General features: G+C 27.6%; 4 protein-coding genes and 1 non-coding gene across 9 annotated transcripts; 2 read left to right on the top strand and 3 right to left on the bottom strand.

The window, feature by feature from the left end:
* The first annotated feature begins 501 nt into the window (after positions 1-501).
* LOC124949841 (rab3 GTPase-activating protein non-catalytic subunit) lies at positions 502-7,077 on the top strand. Of its 2 annotated transcripts, XM_047495573.1 has the most exons (20): positions 504-654; positions 777-933; positions 1,024-1,134; positions 1,208-1,289; positions 1,372-1,498; positions 1,562-1,763; positions 1,832-2,159; positions 2,228-2,662; positions 2,749-3,128; positions 3,302-3,682; positions 3,779-3,979; positions 4,058-4,433; positions 4,522-4,616; positions 4,690-4,926; positions 5,001-5,174; positions 5,332-5,513; positions 5,614-5,835; positions 5,922-6,212; positions 6,357-6,509; positions 6,587-7,077. In XM_047495573.1, the coding sequence occupies exons 2-20, from the start codon at positions 849-851 to the stop codon at positions 6,737-6,739; spliced, it is 4,215 nt and encodes a 1,404-aa protein (XP_047351529.1). In that variant the 5' UTR covers positions 504-654; positions 777-848; the 3' UTR covers positions 6,740-7,077. The 2 variants fall into 2 exon arrangements, 1 of the variants encoding a protein (XP_047351529.1); XR_007101175.1 differs by lacking the exon at positions 6,587-7,077 and having other exon boundaries at positions 502-933; positions 5,614-5,729; positions 6,031-6,212; positions 6,357-6,438.
* Positions 7,078-7,619: 542 nt separating this feature from the next.
* On the bottom strand, positions 7,620-10,887 carry LOC124949762 (serine/threonine-protein kinase Pink1, mitochondrial). The gene is made up of 7 exons (XM_047495428.1): positions 10,559-10,887; positions 9,943-10,223; positions 9,334-9,872; positions 9,128-9,250; positions 8,442-8,859; positions 8,259-8,357; positions 7,620-8,179 (listed from the first exon to the last, which is right to left on the bottom strand). Exons 1-7 carry the CDS (start codon positions 10,692-10,694, stop codon positions 7,940-7,942), a joined length of 1,836 nt encoding a protein of 611 aa, XP_047351384.1. The 5' UTR covers positions 10,695-10,887; the 3' UTR covers positions 7,620-7,939.
* A 290-nt stretch (positions 10,888-11,177) lies between these two features.
* LOC124949763 (neurogenic locus notch homolog protein 1) lies at positions 11,178-13,986 on the bottom strand. The gene is made up of 6 exons (XM_047495429.1): positions 13,353-13,986; positions 13,140-13,268; positions 12,781-12,954; positions 12,431-12,684; positions 12,141-12,363; positions 11,178-12,064 (listed from the first exon to the last, which is right to left on the bottom strand). The coding sequence occupies exons 1-6, from the start codon at positions 13,444-13,446 to the stop codon at positions 11,697-11,699; spliced, it is 1,242 nt and encodes a 413-aa protein (XP_047351385.1). The 5' UTR covers positions 13,447-13,986; the 3' UTR covers positions 11,178-11,696.
* Positions 13,987-14,681: 695 nt separating this feature from the next.
* On the bottom strand, positions 14,682-18,014 carry LOC124949953 (polyadenylate-binding protein-interacting protein 1). 4 transcript variants are annotated; one of them, XM_047495884.1, is made up of 9 exons: positions 17,799-18,014; positions 17,092-17,389; positions 16,867-16,997; positions 16,570-16,758; positions 16,196-16,384; positions 15,999-16,108; positions 15,639-15,867; positions 15,215-15,552; positions 14,682-15,114 (listed from the first exon to the last, which is right to left on the bottom strand). In XM_047495884.1, exons 2-9 carry the CDS (start codon positions 17,252-17,254, stop codon positions 14,994-14,996), a joined length of 1,470 nt encoding a protein of 489 aa, XP_047351840.1. In that variant the 5' UTR covers positions 17,255-17,389; positions 17,799-18,014; the 3' UTR covers positions 14,682-14,993. The 4 variants fall into 4 exon arrangements, with proteins under 4 accessions (XP_047351840.1, XP_047351841.1, XP_047351842.1 ...); XM_047495885.1 differs by lacking the exon at positions 17,799-18,014 and having other exon boundaries at positions 16,570-16,755; positions 17,092-17,528; XM_047495886.1 differs by lacking the exons at positions 16,867-16,997; positions 17,799-18,014 and having other exon boundaries at positions 17,092-17,262.
* Positions 18,015-18,081: 67 nt separating this feature from the next.
* Positions 18,082-18,153, top strand: Trnaq-uug. Its single transcript has one exon. It is a non-coding gene; the product is annotated as a tRNA-Gln (tRNA).
* Positions 18,154-18,234: the final 81 nt, after the last annotated feature.

The following is an 18,234-nucleotide window of genomic DNA, read 5'->3' as shown; positions in this document are numbered from 1 at the left end:
TAAGACGTATAACGTGGAAATAAAGAAAAGAATAAAACACTAGTGTCCTCTTACAATGTTCAGATAAAGTTAAGTTTTATCGATAAATCGTTCGAATTACTAAACTAATGATAATTCAAATTAAATATATATTATTAATTGTAGCTTAAAAATTCCAACGTCTATATAAAGATATCAGTTGAATATCAAAAAATATTATCAAACTTTATTATGCCACATGTCAAATGATCTATTTACTTTTTATTTTAATATAGTTGATACATGAATAATTAAATCCAACTAATTTGACAATACTTGCGTTGTATAATAATATTCTAATAACATGTTATGTCATAGATAATATCAAATGCCTATATATTATCATAAGAAAATTACTATATATGAAGATCCATGAAGGAAAATTTTATTAGTAAGTAACAAGTATTGCCATCTAGTCCTCATGAATAAAACTAATTTGAACTAGTTTATATCATATATTCATTTTTAACTAAGTAAAGACCTTACATAGATTTTGTACATTCACATTTATTTTTTATCTTCTCAGTGACATTACTATGAATGTTCGAATATATATTAATGTTGAAATATTATCAATAGATATTTTAAAGTATCATACAAAATAAGATAGTAACATAAGTGCATTTTGCATAAAAGGTAGCGATTTTAGCGCACCTATGGATAATAAGAGAATAATTGATATCCTTTACTTTTCTACATACGTTACTTTCCCCTACAACGTACATGTATAATATTGTGTTTTTATACATTCCATATAGCCTTTATCCGCATACAAAAATATCTGACTTTTAACATATCGTGGTAATACGTATAAATAATAGTGAATACCGATGTCTTGTCAAATAAAAACAATTGGCAATTTAAAAGACGTGAACAAAGTCAAAGAAATACTTTCTGGAGATGCTGTTGTCAGACGTGAGTTCCTTTATTATTCGTTTCTTATGGAAATAAAAACAATGGAGAATGTTTTTCTTTAAAATTCAATAAATATCTTGTCTTCTTTAGCTGAATTTGTTGCAAGTCATGAATTACCTTTACAAGATTATTTTGTCTCTCTTTCATCTGCCGGTGATGTTCTTGCACTGGCACAAAATACTAAAATGATCATATTAATATGTAAGTATAATAACAAAGGAGCAAAGGATAATTAAGAAAGTATCTGTTAAGTAAACAAATTATATACTTTTAGCAAAGTGGGACTCGCAGGAACCAAGTGAATTAAAAAATAAATTTCACATTGTGTGGAATGGAATAGTTGCAGAAAATCAAAAGCAAGTATTTAATATAACAAAAAAAACCATATTTTTGATTTAAAAAAAAATGATTAAATCATTTATTAAATCATTTGTTTAGTGAATGGGTTACTTCGATAATATGTTTACCTCTGATATCACTGGGTAAAGTAAGTGCAGGTAACAATCCTGATTGGACATGTATAGCAGTAGGATTCAATAATGGCTTTTTGAGATTTTATACAGAAGTAAGTTAATAATGTTATTATTGTTAATACAATTTAATTCAAATTTATTTTTTATATCTCAAGACAGGTGCATTACTATTAGAGCAACAACTACATAATGAACCAATTATTGGAATAAAATGTCAGTCATCTTCCGTTCATAGGAATTCAATCAGTAAGCAACCATTGGAAGAATTGTATATAATTTATAGAAGTATCATATGTATACTGCAGGGTTTTCCATTATTTTCAACTTTACGAGCATGCAGGAATCATTTAGCTAGAGGTATATATTATTGAGTTATGTACATTATATTTGTAAAATTTCTTTTATTAATATTACTTCAATTGCAGTGCAAGCTAAATGTAATGATATATCTCCAGCTACTACCTTATCATACAAGAAATGGGAATTCAGAAATCAAGATATCACAAATGATGTTGAAATTATTGGTACAACATCTGTGAGCAGTTTTAATCATTTAATGACTGCTTCCTTATGTGGTGGATATAATGCATTATATAGATCTAGTGCTCCACAACATAATTTGGTTATGGCTACTGGTAAAAGACCGTTTATTGGTTTTCATTATGCATTAGAAGGTGGCAATGCTCCTGTTTTATCTGACGTTGCTGCTGCAATGGCCAGTAAATTAGTAAATGCTATTGGAACTGCTGTTCCGTAAGTATTTAATGATTCTACAATATTGTATATACAAAGTATAAAACAATAACTTATTCTATGAATAGTTGGTTTCGAAGCAATTCAAAAACTTCTACATCACTTGAAATCACTAAGAATAATAGTCAAGAATCTACTGAGACATTGAGCTGTAGGTACAGCATAAGTGATCTAATGAGAGAAGGTGATTCCATTGTTTGTAGTCCAAATAAAATGTTATCAGCTGTAACAGATGCAATCGGTAGAGTAACATTAGTAGACAATAAAAGAGGTGTCGCAATAAGAATGTGGAAAGGATATCGTGATGCACAATGTGGATGGATTGAAGTTGGAGAAGACAAATACTCTGGAATACATAAGAATTCTAATAAAAGTGTACGCACATCACAAGTTCGGAACACATTGTTTTTAGTTATTTATGCTCCAAAGAAGGGTGTAATAGATATATGGGGAATTCAGCAAGGTCCCAAAATTACAACCTTTACTGCCAGTAAAAATGGACGGTAAGTCAATTAAATTTATTTCCTGCATTAATTATTGCTCTTAAAAATATTCATACCAATACTGTATTTATAATATATGATTATAGATTGCTGTACATTAATTATGGCCTGCTAGGTATAAATGAAACTACAAACTTAAACAAGAATGAAGCACAACATACTTGTGTATTTATGGATCCCCTTGGAGGATTAAAAGAAATAATTGTTCCATTTCATTTTGCACTTAGTAGTAAAAATGCTAAAAAGGCGTGTGATATATATCTTCTTCGTAAATTGAAAAATTTTCTAAGAGAGGAAGATTTTGATAAAGAAAAATTAATTACAGAAGTTTGCAATGTGTGCTTAGCTATAAAAACAAATGAGGTCAGATTGCAAACACTAGAATTATTAATGAATACTAAGGATATTTTACCTGATGCATTACTAGCTGCTACAAATTGTTTCGCCAAAACATTTGATGGATCAGGTATGAACATTTTTTAATTTACCAAAGAAAATTAAAATTTGTTCTAGTACTTTATATATAATGTATATGGAAAAAGCATTTTATGAAGAATGTATTAGCATTAATATATTATATATAGAAAATATAGAAAACAATTGAATTGTAAACACAAAAATTTATCTTTTTTATTCTAGATCTGAATATCATGGAATCAGCAGCAAAAATTGTATATAAATTAACTGTGCAATTACAGAAAATAATAACATTTTATATGTTCATTATTAATACTGATTTAGAAAATACAGTAAAGTCAATTGAATCGTCTGATCATGAAAATTCAAATACTGAAATGCTAGTTTTAACATTATTAATTTCTGAACATGAAGTTGATAGAATATTAACATTACATAAAACTATATATAATATAGAACATGACAATGTTAAATCTGGATGTAAAGTGAAATTTAATGATAATGAAAGAAAATTTTTTAACTTCTTGATGTGTTTTGATTTTGGTGTATCAAATTTAGCAGTTTTACAGAAAGACATTAAATTAGAAAAGAAATACCAAATTTGTGAGTATTGAATTAAGATACTAATTAGTTTTCTATTCCTATTCATGCAAATTATCTTGTTTCATATTTTATCATATATAACTGTGTATGTTTTAGCTGTATTGATTTTTGAAAAGTGTATGTCTTTTCATGAAACTATTGAAACATGGAAAACTGCTGCTGCAAATAGTAATATTCAGCCACATGTTTTTATGCAGCTTGTATTAATTTATTGGATGTACAAAGAGGGTGATAGAAGATTAGAATCAACACTAATACAATTTACACGATTATTGCATGTTATTTGTTCATTAAATAGTGAGTTCCAAGGCAATCAATGAAAAACGAAAACTATAAGTAAAGATTTTTTTAATAAACATTTTTTGACTTCAATAGGTATAGAAGAAATATGTGTCGACTGTAATGAGAATTCTTTATGGTGGAAAGATGTACGTACTATTTTAACTGAATCTTTAAATCCTCTACATGCATATACTGCAGCATTAGCATGTAGAGCAGTTGCTGTAACATTAGAAAAGTATAAAGATAAGACATATAATACTACAGAAGAAACTTATGATAGTAACAAAAATGATGCTGATGATAGTAATAATGATTCACAAGCAAAAGAGGAAATAAGTAATGAAGAAACTAAACATGAAGAAGTACATAATTCTATAAGTGAATGGGAAAATGTTAGTAAGGATACATGTCAATTTACTTTACTTATAGGAAACCTTGAAGATGTTATGGTTTTAAATGCAGTTGTAAGGTAAAAATTACAAAAAAATATATGTATAAAGTATAAGCATAAAATAACAGTATTATATAAAAGTATCTATTATAATAAAATATTTTAGGCAACAACCTTTGAGAGATCAAACAACTGACTTTTTTAAATTACCTTTTGAAATACAAAATATTTCCTTGGGAATGATTTTATCTAATGGAAAAGGTTCTAATTTAATTACTTTTCTGATATAATAAATATTATTGTAGAGAATATATATTTTCATCTATGATTTTAGGTTCCGTTTCTGAAATTGTTGCAAAATGGTTAAGTTCAACAGGTGTACATCCTGCACAATTGGTAGATATGGCTGACATTGAATTTGAACAATTGCATTTTGTAGAAAATGTAGTACCTGAGAAAGAAGTATCTGGTATTAATTTACAAGAAGATGCAATAGATGATACACCTTCTTCATCTGTAGAAAATCAAACAGAGCCAGCTACAAACACAACAGCACAAGCGTGGGTGCTAGGCAAGATATACTTTGCAAGCAGTAAGATTTGATGTTATAATTTAATCTTCAAGTGACATTTTTATTATTTCTAGAAAAATTGACTTTGTTGAAACATCACTTTCCATATAGTTTAACAAGCAGCGTACTTCTTGCAAATTTATGTTGGGAATTTGCTATGGCTTGGAATAAGAATGTCTCAGAGTTAGAAGGTCTTGAAGCAGCTCTAACTGTTTTGCGTCATATACCTATGAAACAAATGCAGCATGGTAAAAACCATTTTCACATTATATTATAAAGATTTTAACTTTATATATATATATATATATATATATATATATATATAAAATATGTGTGTATGTGTATATATATATCTATATATGTATATATATTTGAATACTGAAATGATAGAAATTATACTGACAGGTGTTTGCTGTCTTTTGTGGACATTACATATAAAAAAGAGGATGGAAGCAGCTGGAAAAATCATGAATAAGCTAGGGAAACTACCAAAGGAGAGATTATCTATACAAGAAACTGGACTTTCTGACAAGCAATTAGTTACATTCTTGCAACATTGTGTTACATTCTTTGATATATTTAGTGAAGTAAGATATAACAATCTATTTCATATTATAAGGTTAAAATTGATTAGTAATTTCGATTAAAAACTTTATCTTTATTTATTAAATGGTGTAAATATTATAGGCTGAAATACTGCAAACAAGTAATAATATATTACTTAAATCAGAAGAATTATGGGAAGGTCAATCATCTGGACTACAACCATTTGCACTTTCAGCTCTATCACAAACACCAGCATGGTACGAATTAATTATACTACATTTGCAGATAACTAATATTTTATACATGATGGCATATTTCAACCTAAAGATATCAAAGCCTCTGAATAATTTATTTGAAGGAGTGGTAAGAATAATATACATGAGAATTTTGTTTTTAATATCATTAATAATCAATAAAAAATAAATAATTATGTTTTTATTATTTTTCAGACTCAACCATACTTTTTTCAAGATATATCAGATAAAATAATGTTTACTTGGAATCATGATGATAGGAAAGATAGTTTACGTTTAGAATTTTTACGTCATGTAATTACAGCTTCTATGGATTTCATTCATCAAGAAACTGTAGATGGGAAAACATTAAGTTCTACGCAAGCTGTACTCTGGATGAGCAGATGTCAAACATTGGGTTCTATGTGGAAATTAAATAGTGATGAATTAAGGATTCATCAAGTTTGTCAACTTTATATTAATGGATTTGATAGATTAGCAGAAGAGGTAATTAAATAGTTTAAACATGTTTATTTTCTTGTTCTTTCTCTGTAATAACATTTTATTATAACACAGTAAATTACTACCTCCAATATTTAAAGCAGTAGGTAATTAAAAAGACATTTACATTGTGTAATCATATTCAATTAGGTTGCTGCAGCTGTGAACAACACTGAAAAATTAGCTACAGATTTATTGCCTATAGCTGGAAGAAGAATGATGGCATATCTTTCAAAATCACCAGATTTATTAGAAGAAGTTTCACGAATAAGTACAACACTAATTAAATATCTTGAAAGTTTAGTAAGTTCACACATTAATATTACATATTAAATAGTTAAAGAGTATTGCTAATATAATTTGTATATATTTTTTTATAGGATATGTCAGAATTAATTCTTACAAACTGTTCCAACAATGATACCATAGAATTAATCCACAAAATATCAAGATATTTACCTGAAACTCACTGTGAATTTCATGTAGTACAACGGATGTTAGATGCTACTTTTATATATCAAGATAAAACGTAATGTTAGATAAAATATATAGATTATGTATAATTAAGTTATATTTATTGGTTGTTCGTATTGCAAATTTTATGTCACTTTATGTTATATACAGCATAAAGCAAACCTAATGAAGCTTATATATTATATTTTATTTTGTATTATATATAACAGAAATAAAATATTGTAAGCAGTAATTTTCAAAATAATAACATTATGTAAAAATTTATATTATATGGATTATTGTGTATAATTTGCTGATTAAAATTTTTCAATAGAAATAAATTTTCAAGCCTAATAAAAATTTTCAGTATCTAAAAAATATCTCTAAAATTCGATTATTAGTAGATTTAGATTGAAAAATTTTATATAGAAGATTTTGAAATATGAAGAAACATTATTTGTATAGAATAAAATAATATAAAATATAAATTACTTATTCATTGTATTTGAAAATCAAAATAAAATAAAAATAAAGTCAGAATATCTTCACTTGTGATATTTACAAATTTTATTTTACATTATTATACAGAATTGATGCCAATATATACATTTTATCAAAATTAAATTAATTATCTGAGAAAAAATAACATATTTAATTGATTTATATTATAATTCACAAGATTTTAATTTTGCATAATCTATAAATGTAAAAAACCATTAAATTCAACATTACAGCAATATTTCTTTAAAATATTGAAATATATTAAGCATAATATGCTATATTCACGTATGTTTTAATAAAAAATAACTCTTGCCGATAAGTATTGCAGAACATAGTATTAAAGAATCTTTTATACAAGAATGCTTTAATGTGAACTGTTCAATCAAAATTTAAAAACATTTTACTTGAAAGCTTTAAGTAGATCATAAATGTTAACATTATATAATTTATAAGCTAGAGAAATTTTAAATTTGTTATTTTTATTATTGCTTTTTATTTTACATATGTAATAGCGTCACATTAACTTTTTTTTTGTTTTCTTTGAAGTATCAAAAATATACTTTAAAAAAAACAAAAGTCGACAATATGTTTGCAGAATAGTAAAGATAAAACATTAAAAAATTTTTCACAACTGATGTTTCAAGACTAATATCGATCTTATTAACAACTGTTCTATATCATATAAATAAAACAGAGTTCTTTGTGTAATACAATTGTGTGTTTTTATAAATAATAGAAGTAAGTAACTTTATATTGTTTGTTTTAAAACAATACAGTTATTAAATATTTTTTTGTATCCATCGTAAAGCATTTCTAACATTTGAGAGAGTAACTCTACCGAGAAAACTGGCAATCAATTGATATTCTGGCATTGTGCGTCTTCCAGATGAACGTGTTGATAACAATTGTCGATAGGAACTTTGTTCATTTTCATCATTTAATGTTTTTCTTAATAACAGTGAACTATTACGGCCTTCACAAAGGACTTTGGTTGTCAAACACAGTAGCCACTCCATGATCTATAGTAAAAGCAAAATTTTTTAAATATTAATGAGATATAAAATTCGTAATATAGATAAAGAATATAGAAATACATACTTCATTACTAGAAGGTACTTTGCCTTCAGTTCTAAACCATGAACTAGGTGCCCATAAATACAATTGCATTATTGTTGCTGCCATTTCTGTAGTGTGTCTCTGTAATCAAAGAGTATAAAATATATATTATACCATTATATTTTTCTGTACATACAATTTTTTAAACTTTAGTATTTCACGAACCTTAGAAAAATTTCTCGAAAGCATATTATTTATCAAAGCAACAATAATATTTGGAACATCATTTGAAAGTGAAGGAAGATGCTGCTCTTTATAACAATGATTTTTAAGTACAGCCTTTTCATCAGAACTTTCAAGGAATGGATTCTTTTCACCAAAAATTTCATAAGCTATAGTGCCAGCAGTCCAAAGATCTGCTTTAGTATAATTTATACTTGTGAAAGGCCCTGGTTTTGCTGATATAACCTCTGGTGCCATTAGTGCTATATTGCCACCTTTGTCGATGTTGTCAGTATTATAAGGCATATATAAACTATAAGTTTTATCGGCTAAACAACAGCCAAAATCAGTGATTACCAAAGAAGGGCAATTATCAGTCTCCTCTGATAAATCAAGTAGTATATTATCACTCTTGAGGTCTCTGTTGTATCATAGAAAAAAAATGATAGATAAAGATGATTAAATGATTAATAAAAATACATAGTATATTGACATTAATATTAACAAAAAAAATTATGACAAATGATATCATGATTCATTCTTAATATGCTTCATATATCTTATGAAATATCAAATTACTTGGACAAAGATATAATTTTAATAACTTGCAAAATGAACTTAATTTCAATTACAATTGGATACCTGATAATGAAGTATGGAATCATTTATAACAAGATATAACAGTGTACCTGTGTGCTATGCCATGAGCATTTAAGTGTGCAATTCCTTCCAATAGCTGAGCTAATAATAGTATTGATTCGCGTATATTCACAGTGTGTGTATATAAATATTCTTTCAAAGTAGTGTCGTATCTAAAAGAAATAATTGTCTATGCTCAATAAATTTTACAATATATAGAATTCTATTTGGTTTATTTTTTGGAATAAGTACAAACCTTTTCATCAACAAAAAAAGGCTCATATTTCTGCCAGATCCATGAGGATTAATTCGTGCTGGTAAAGCATCAGGATATATTACCCATGACCCTGGTAAAGCTGGGACTGTATCAGCAAATACAGAATACATTACTACAATATTAGGATGAGGAGGTAACACAGACATATTTTCAGCCATCCTTTGTTCCCATTCTGCTAATTCTTCGTTGTTATACCGATTCCTGGCAGGAATAGTTTCACGATACATAGCTCTAAGTATTATTGTTGCATTTGATTCTGCATCATAATTGAACATCATTTTTAATGCCAAAGGAAATAAATGTACATCTTTATTCTTGCCATTAGTATCTGATTGAATGACGTTTTCAATATGCGTAGTTTCTTTATATCTTGCTGAATATACAGCAGCAGAGCAACCTTTAGCAATGATAGGACCAATTTCAAAATCTTTCAAACTTATACCATCTTCATCGGTTTTAGTTATATCATAATTTTTATCATTTTGAGGCAAGTTCCATTGCAATTTTGACATTGCTTCCTAAACACATAGAAATATCCATAGTAACATATAAACATATATTTTATTTAGTCTATAAAATTTATCATACACGAATTTCCCAGCAAACTCCTTCCAATTCATCATCTTTCGTTAATATTCCACTTCCTGATGCTAACGATGTACCAACAAGTGCAAAAAATGGAGCAGAATCACCGAACACAAGACGTCTAGCTGCACGTTTTCGTAAATCAGCAGCAAGCCTACTTGTGACTCTTTTTAAGATATTATCAACAAATAAACGTCTTGCATGGGATCCCAAGAACCCAAAATGTCTACCTGTTGTGGAGACATTAGTGCTATTCCCTTGGGGCTGATGGCCCTGGGATTTGCCTAAATTTATTTTAAAAAAAGAAAAAAAGATTAAGATGTTACTAATATTATTAATAAAATGTTTGTAAGTATTAGTCATTCATTTTAAATTCTACAAAAAAATAATACCCATAAGAATTACTTTCCTACATACTATTTTCTGTTTTTGATGCTATACATCTTGTTGGATATGCACATGACATATACACAATATATGGTATACTTATAATGAAGTATTAATAGAACTATATAATTATGACCATAACAGTTCAAAATTTAAATATTTTCTTGTCAAAATCTTAATGACCTTGATAGAGCAGGTTTAAAATAAAAAAAAAAATGTTTTCGTGACTCACCTACTTGCACAACGTGTATCTTGTTGAGGTAATTCTTCGGATAATCGTTAGAACATAAATTTTCTTTATTTCTAAGGGTACGTAGTAAGACCCGACCATTTTGTATGAGACGATAAGTTGCGGCCCGAATCGACATCTCTCCAGTCTCTTGGGCCGAAAGAGCCCAACGGGCTAATCCGTAAGAATACACCTTCACGTTAAGAAATTAAATCTTTATAATAATCAAAATTATTTTCTAAAGGATTTTTATCGTATAACGATAAAATGTGCCAAAATGTCACGTTACATTTCACGGTTCGTTCGTTACGTCTTTATTACGTCGTTGAAATTGAAGAAAGTTCGATATACCTATCACTACATTCTAACATATATAGGTGTATGTAATTAACTTAGGAACGTATTTATAAAACAAAGTGCCACAAGAACGAAGAAACACACTTTATTTATCTGAAAAAATTTTATTTATCTACTTTTGATTATAATGTATAATTTGATTATAATGTATATTGGAAATTTAAAATATTGTTATTTTCACACAAGGAAAAAAAAAAGAAAGGCAAATTAACATAATGAAAATAATTAATATCACTTACGTTATTGTTGAAAACAATTTATATTATTGTTAAAAGAGCGATATTGTGACAGTACCGCCATCTGTACAAAACTAGTAAGTGCATTTATAGACGAGGTAATAATCATTATATTTTATATTTTATATTTTTTTTTTTCATACTAATATTTATTCGATTATTATTGAATATCAATTATTAAATTTATTATTATATATTATACCATTTTATAATTATTTGTAGTACAAGGTGAATACAATTTTTAATAAAAATACTTTGTTCGGCACTTTATATTTCTGAAATATTTGTAACATTACGATGCGCGGAATTGTGGCACGATATTTGAATTCAAGTTAATATATATATAAATTTTTTATTATGATATGGAAAAAAGTAAATGTAAAATTATATCTGATATTATTATATTACGTTTTTATATGTGAAAATGCATAAAAGAAGCATCGAAATTATGAATAAAAATATACTTTTAGTTTTACGTCATTATTCTGCATTTTTTCTATTTTTCTTTTTTTTTGCATATTAATATTCACATAAAAATTCCGTTCGATTCAATAAGAGCGATACCGATTAGACTTTGCATAATATGCAGATCTACTATCAATTGGATTGCAATTAAAAAGTGCATCACCCCGTGTTCCATCAGGACAAGTACAAACAGCAATATGACGCCTTGGCGTGCAAATGGCATTTGGTCCACACTCATAACCAGTACATGGATTTTGACAAGTGAAATCTATGCAGGCTCGATTATCGGGACATTCATTATCGCTAAGGCATTCTCCTCTTTGACATACTTTTAGAGCATTACCAATGTAACCAGTAGGACATGTACAAACTGGTCTTTCTTTACCTGTATTATCATGACCAGGCGTACAAACAGCATCTACACCACAAGGATTTGGTTCGCAAAGATCTCCTGAAAATATAACATGTTAAACGCTTATATTAAAGAAAATATTTTAATGATAATGCTTTTGAAACTTATTACATACTTGGTTCAAAATTTCTGCAATACACAAAAGGATTCCCTGTCATGTGTTTTGGACAACTGCATACAGGGGTAATATCACGTAAATTACAATCAGCATTTACTCCACATACTCCGTCACAAGGATTTACACACTTTTGATAGAGACAAGCAGGTTTGCTAGTTGGACAATCAGAATGAGTAGTACATTCTGGATGGCATGAAAGATATGGATTTCCTAACCAATTCTATAAAACCATAAAATACATAGATAATGACTAAATTAATTATTATTTCTATTATAAACAAACTTACATGCGGACATGTGCATTTGGCAAGATGATTGGTAACATCGCAATTAGCATTTTTACCGCATTTACATGGACTTTCACATTTAAATAAGGATGAACATGCTAGATGATTAGGACATTCATCGTCATTTTCACATTCATGACGACATCTAGATAAAGGTGATCCTTTATAACCAGGAAGGCAAGTACAAACTGGTATTTCATTAATTACCTCACATTTTGTATTTTCTCCGCATGGACTAGGTTTACATGCTGCTTCTATATATTAGAATGAAAAACATTTTATCAATTAATAATAAAAATATTAATAAGTATACAGTTATTTGTTGCTCTTGATTATATTCATATACATACGGGGATCAGCAATATGACAATTGCTAGAAGGATTGCCTGTATATCCTGGTGGGCAATAACATCGAGGTATATGATTTTTAGTCTCACATGATGCATTTATACCACATAAACCAGGGCATGGATCAACACATTTATTATTTATACAAGTTTTAATCCCATCACAGTCTTCATTAACTAAAATTGAATTTATATTTTAAATACTTCGGAGTATTAAAGAATTAATTAAATATAATAAAAACAAAAAAATATCATATTTTTCAATTCTGGTGATTTTTGTATAAAAATAAAATTAATAATAAATATAATATAATAAAAATTAAACTTATTATATTAATATAATTCTTGAATCATATACTCACTTAAACATTCAACACGTATACATTGTGAAAGAGGATCGCCCATATGAAGATTAAGACAGGAACATACGGGACGCCCACGACTTATTGTACATTTCGCATTGACTCCACAAGTGTAATTATCACAACCAGCTTCGAAAGAAGAAGAGAATTATTTTAAAACATGTTTTAAATATTATTTAATAAAAAGAAAGAAGAAAAATATAAGAGCTTTACCAGATGAGATTATCCTTGATTGCGAGTATTGTCTGCCGTTGACCATTATAGCGAACACTACTAGTATTACTATTAGAATTCGAAAATATTCCATTTTGTTAATTTATTCTTAATAAATTCTTTAATAATTTATACAAAATATACAGTAATTCTAATTGTTCTAGAATTAAATATAATATAACATAATGAAAATATTAAATTAAAATTCAATGATCGATATATAGATCCTTTGCAAGATCCGTGCACGATGAGCAAGTACAGAGAATTGGCGAAATGACACAGCGATCGGCTCAGGTGATGAAGGTTTAAAATGAAAAGCCCACTTTCCAGAAACTTTAACACAACTTCGCCCGCGCATAACCCTGACGTACGTTCGTGAAATGAGTATTGAATTAGCATAATTTGTTCCTGTTATACGCCTACAAATTTTTTTTTAAATATCAGTATTATATTAATCATACAACCCACTGATGTATCCTGCTTAACATATGACAAAACAGTCTAAGAATTACAACTATTTGAAGTTGTTCGTTTATTAGGAAGATAACTGTTTAATGTTTAATTAAAAATATATTTTTAAACCTATATTGTCTATATTCCTGAGTTATATATATATATATGTATATACTGTAGTAATAATAAAATTAAATTTGGGTAACTAACGTGCATATAAAAAACATATATTTCTAATAATATTAAATATAATTTCTATTGGTATAATGCAACATTATAAATTTTAATTGGTATTTTATCAAAAATATTTTCAGAATTTCTATTTTTATATTATAATTGTCAATAGAATTATTCTCTTTTTCTTAATAATTCATATAATATTTTTTTAATACGAAAATAATTACTTATTCCTCTCAAAATAGATATTTATTATTATATTATGGCTCGATTCCTTAAAAAGCAACTTGCATCAAGGCCGCGTTGAATCATTTCAATGACGCATTTTAATGTGGCACAGGAAAATATCAGAGGAATAAAATTTCTTTTAGATCAAATTTTTGCTTTATTGTAACTATTTTATTTATACCTTTTATCAAGTGGTAAATGGTAAATTATTTTTCTTGCTTGTTTTCTAAAAAAAAATATTATATATGACCAAAGTGTAATTAATAAATATTTAACATATGTTCTATAATATATAAGTAATATATAATATCAAAAAATCAGATTTATAAAGTTAATTATTAAATTTAACTAAATTAATTAAAATGAGTTGATATACTCTATTTTATAGAGTAAAAGATTATTATATCATACATACATTAAGTATTATCAAAATTGTTGTACAAATAGAATAGAAAAAAAAATAGATAACAGTTACCTCTTCAACATTTTGAATAATTTTAATAGTTATATGTATTAAATCTATACAATATTAAACGTTTCAAAGCTAGTCAACGTTTTTGGTAAATCATATGACTACTGCATTTAAGCCCATTTTATAAATATTCAGAGACAGTAAGTTGTTATCTTTCAGAATTATTATATAAATATAACATAAATTATTTCAAATACGTTAGGTATAAGCTTATACCAAAGGATTAAAAATATTTGTATACTAATATTTATAGAACGATCATTATTAGTGTTCTTGCATACTATAAATGTTCTTTTTTCTTATACTAACATTCACTGATGTACTTTATTTTCAATTTTATTGGGTAAAAGTTTCAAAAATTCTTCATAAGCAGTAGCGAACGACTCGTCGTCTTCATCTTCCAATAATTCTTCATACTCCTGATCTATTTCTCTAAAATTTCAATTTAATACAAAATAATTATTAATAAAATGACTATATTGCGAAAACAGCAATAAATTTAAATTTTTATATCAGATCAATTAATACATACGCTTGTTTTTCAGAATCACTAGCATCTGTTGCTGCATCCTGTAAGAATTGACTTTCTTCAGCAGATAGTACTTTACCATCAGGACCATACAAGACAAGTTCATTATATTCATGTTGTATTTTAGTTGAGTGTATAGGTTCTGGTAATGAATTTTGACTGGATGAATTATGACTATCTCGTCCCCAATTCCCATTACGCAATTGATGTACACTATCGATCATGCGACCCACACTTGAATCTGCTCTTCCTTCTGTGACTAATTCTGTTAAAGCACGCATCATATTTTCCATTTCTTTTCGGCTACCTCTTTTATCTCTTTCTAAAGTATGTCCTGCCAGCTAAAAAAATAATCGAAATAAACATATTAGAAATTAAATAAAAATTAGGACAGCAATTATTATTAATTATTTATAAATTCATATACTTTAAGTGCTTGGCATATATGTTTAGCAGAATTTGATCCTGGATTTTTCAATACAATTGAAATAAGTTGTATTAACTGTTCTCCTAATTCAAAAGCAAGCACATCCCCCATTTGGACAACTAATTCTGCTAGGAATAATATCAATCCATGGCATTTCATCTGTTCTTCTTCTGTGTGTTTGTCATTTTTTTGCCAAGTAGAAGCTTGTTTCTGTGTTTTGTCCTTACATCTATTTAAATTATAAACATAATAAAGATATATAATAAAGAAATTAAAAGTGAAAATGAGTTAATATTAACAAATCTGTTGTTTTATATTTAGAGCTATTTTAACTTAAGGTACGGGAAAATATAAACTTGCAGTGTATGTAGAATTTCTCTGAAAGGTTTTTGTTCCTCTCTTGTCATAGCTGTATCAAGACACATAAAAATACGAGCACCGCTATATCGGAAGTTCCCTTCATTTATACTCTACAAGAATTGAGTCAATTGTAAATAGTATATATTTATGTGTATGAGCATTAGCAAAAAAAAAACATAAATAAAAGTGTTATATACCTGTACTATTACAACTTCTACAATTTCTTGAAGTTCAGTAGGAGATTCACAATGAAGCTTGATATTATTGAGAAGTGGTGGTACTAAAGATGCAAAACTTCCAGGATTCATAGTTAAATAATGCATCACACTAGTTAGCTGATGCATTGTATTTGCTAAATTTTGTTCCTGATTATCTAGCCGTAACTCCTGATTAGAATAAAAGATAATAATAATAAAATAATACAATAATTTTTTTCAATTCTAACTATAAAGCAACCCTGAAATACATCTATACTATCACAAATATATGTATCATAATTTTTAGAATTTTGTATATTGGCATATTAATCAATATGTTGTTCAGATGTCTGTGATATTCAAAATTTACTTACTTCTTGTTCTTCTAAGTGACGTTGTCGAGATGAATGTATGGAATCAGAAAAATGCTCATAGTGTTGCCTCTCTATTATCTGTCTATGTTGTAATTGTGTTTGTCCTGGTAATTGATGAGGTAATTCTCTTGCTAATTGAATTCTATTTTGGACAGAATGTTTCGGCCAAATCATTGATGATGGTTGCTGCTTCAAATATAATAAACATTAAAATATAAAAATACTATCAGGTATTAAATCTATTACAAATGAAATTAGTAATTTGTTATTTATATATATATATATATACATATATACCATAGGTACAACATAACTCTGGCATTTAGGAACAAATTCAGCAGCATCTACCGATAAGGTTGAATTTTCAACAATACTGTTAATAGATTCTTGTGATTTGTTTTGTTCAGAGGAGTTAGTCACAGTAGAACCTGTATAAATTTTCTCATTGATAAAAAAAAACAACATTCAAAAATGATATTATGTATAAGATAAAAAGTATTTATATTATAATACGAAACGAACCGACAGCTGGATGTGCACTACCGGCATAATGTGGTCTTCTTAATATCTGCTGTTCTTGCGTATTTTTTGGCATTGGCACCCAAGAACCACGACCTCGTCCTCGACCGCTTACACGTCTTTCCACATAAGAATTGCCAGTTTCATCTTCACCGAGACGATCCATTTCGTTCAACAATGGTTCTTTGCTTATACTTTAAGGTTAACAAATCTAACCTTATTGGGACTTAAATGTCTCAAACGTATTTAATCTTCGGCATCAGGCTTTAAGTTGTACGACTCATATCTTCGTCCCGATTGCCTGATGCAAAAAATTATTGTACTTGATATGTTAATGCCGTTATATTTGATAAACGTGCATAGACTGACAATCAGAAGACTTCCAAATCGTAGCTACCAAATACTATAAGACCGCGTTCGTTGTTAAACATTAAGGCGGAGATTCGTGAAACAGTAATATAAACTTTCTAATATAAGATGATGCGATAAATTTGGACCTATGAATTTTCACAAATATTTTCAAATCGTTGAAAGTTCATTAAGAAAGATACACTTTAAAATTAAATATTATATTAAATATTACAAAAATGTATGCAGATGTTGTATCTTAGTTAACCACGAAAATACATATGCTAATAATTAGAGCAAAACGAAAAATTTAATAAACACAAAACATAATTATTACACAATAGTTTTTAAATATACTTTACCTTAAGAAAACAAATAGAGTTTATGTATATGTTCCCACAGCACAAGTGAAAAGTACGTTCTTTTCTTATTCTGCCACAACGCGAAGTACTTGAATCTTGCAACCTATAATTTTCAGATGACTGAAAAAATGCAAGATCGTATATGCAATATTATAATAAAAATAGAATTTATTGAATATCATTTTTATTCAATATGATATGAAAAGACAAAAATTCAATGATTATTTAAAAGAATGAAAAAGTATGAATAAGATGATGTGAAAAACAAGAGAGTTTTACAAGCGGTCCCATGGTGTAATGGTTAGCACTCTGGACTTTGAATCCAGCGATCCGAGTTCAAATCTCGGTGGGACCTTGGTCTAAATTTTTTTTTTTTTACTTTTACATTAATATTATTTTATTCAAAATAAAATTCATAATTGCACGCGCATATTAA

This window comes from Vespa velutina, chromosome 6 (assembly GCF_912470025.1).
Source record: "Vespa velutina chromosome 6, iVesVel2.1, whole genome shotgun sequence".
NCBI classification, from domain to species: domain Eukaryota; kingdom Metazoa; phylum Arthropoda; class Insecta; order Hymenoptera; family Vespidae; genus Vespa; species Vespa velutina.
The sequence above is the reverse complement of the archived record's forward strand: the minus strand, read 5'-3'. Positions and strand labels throughout refer to the sequence as shown.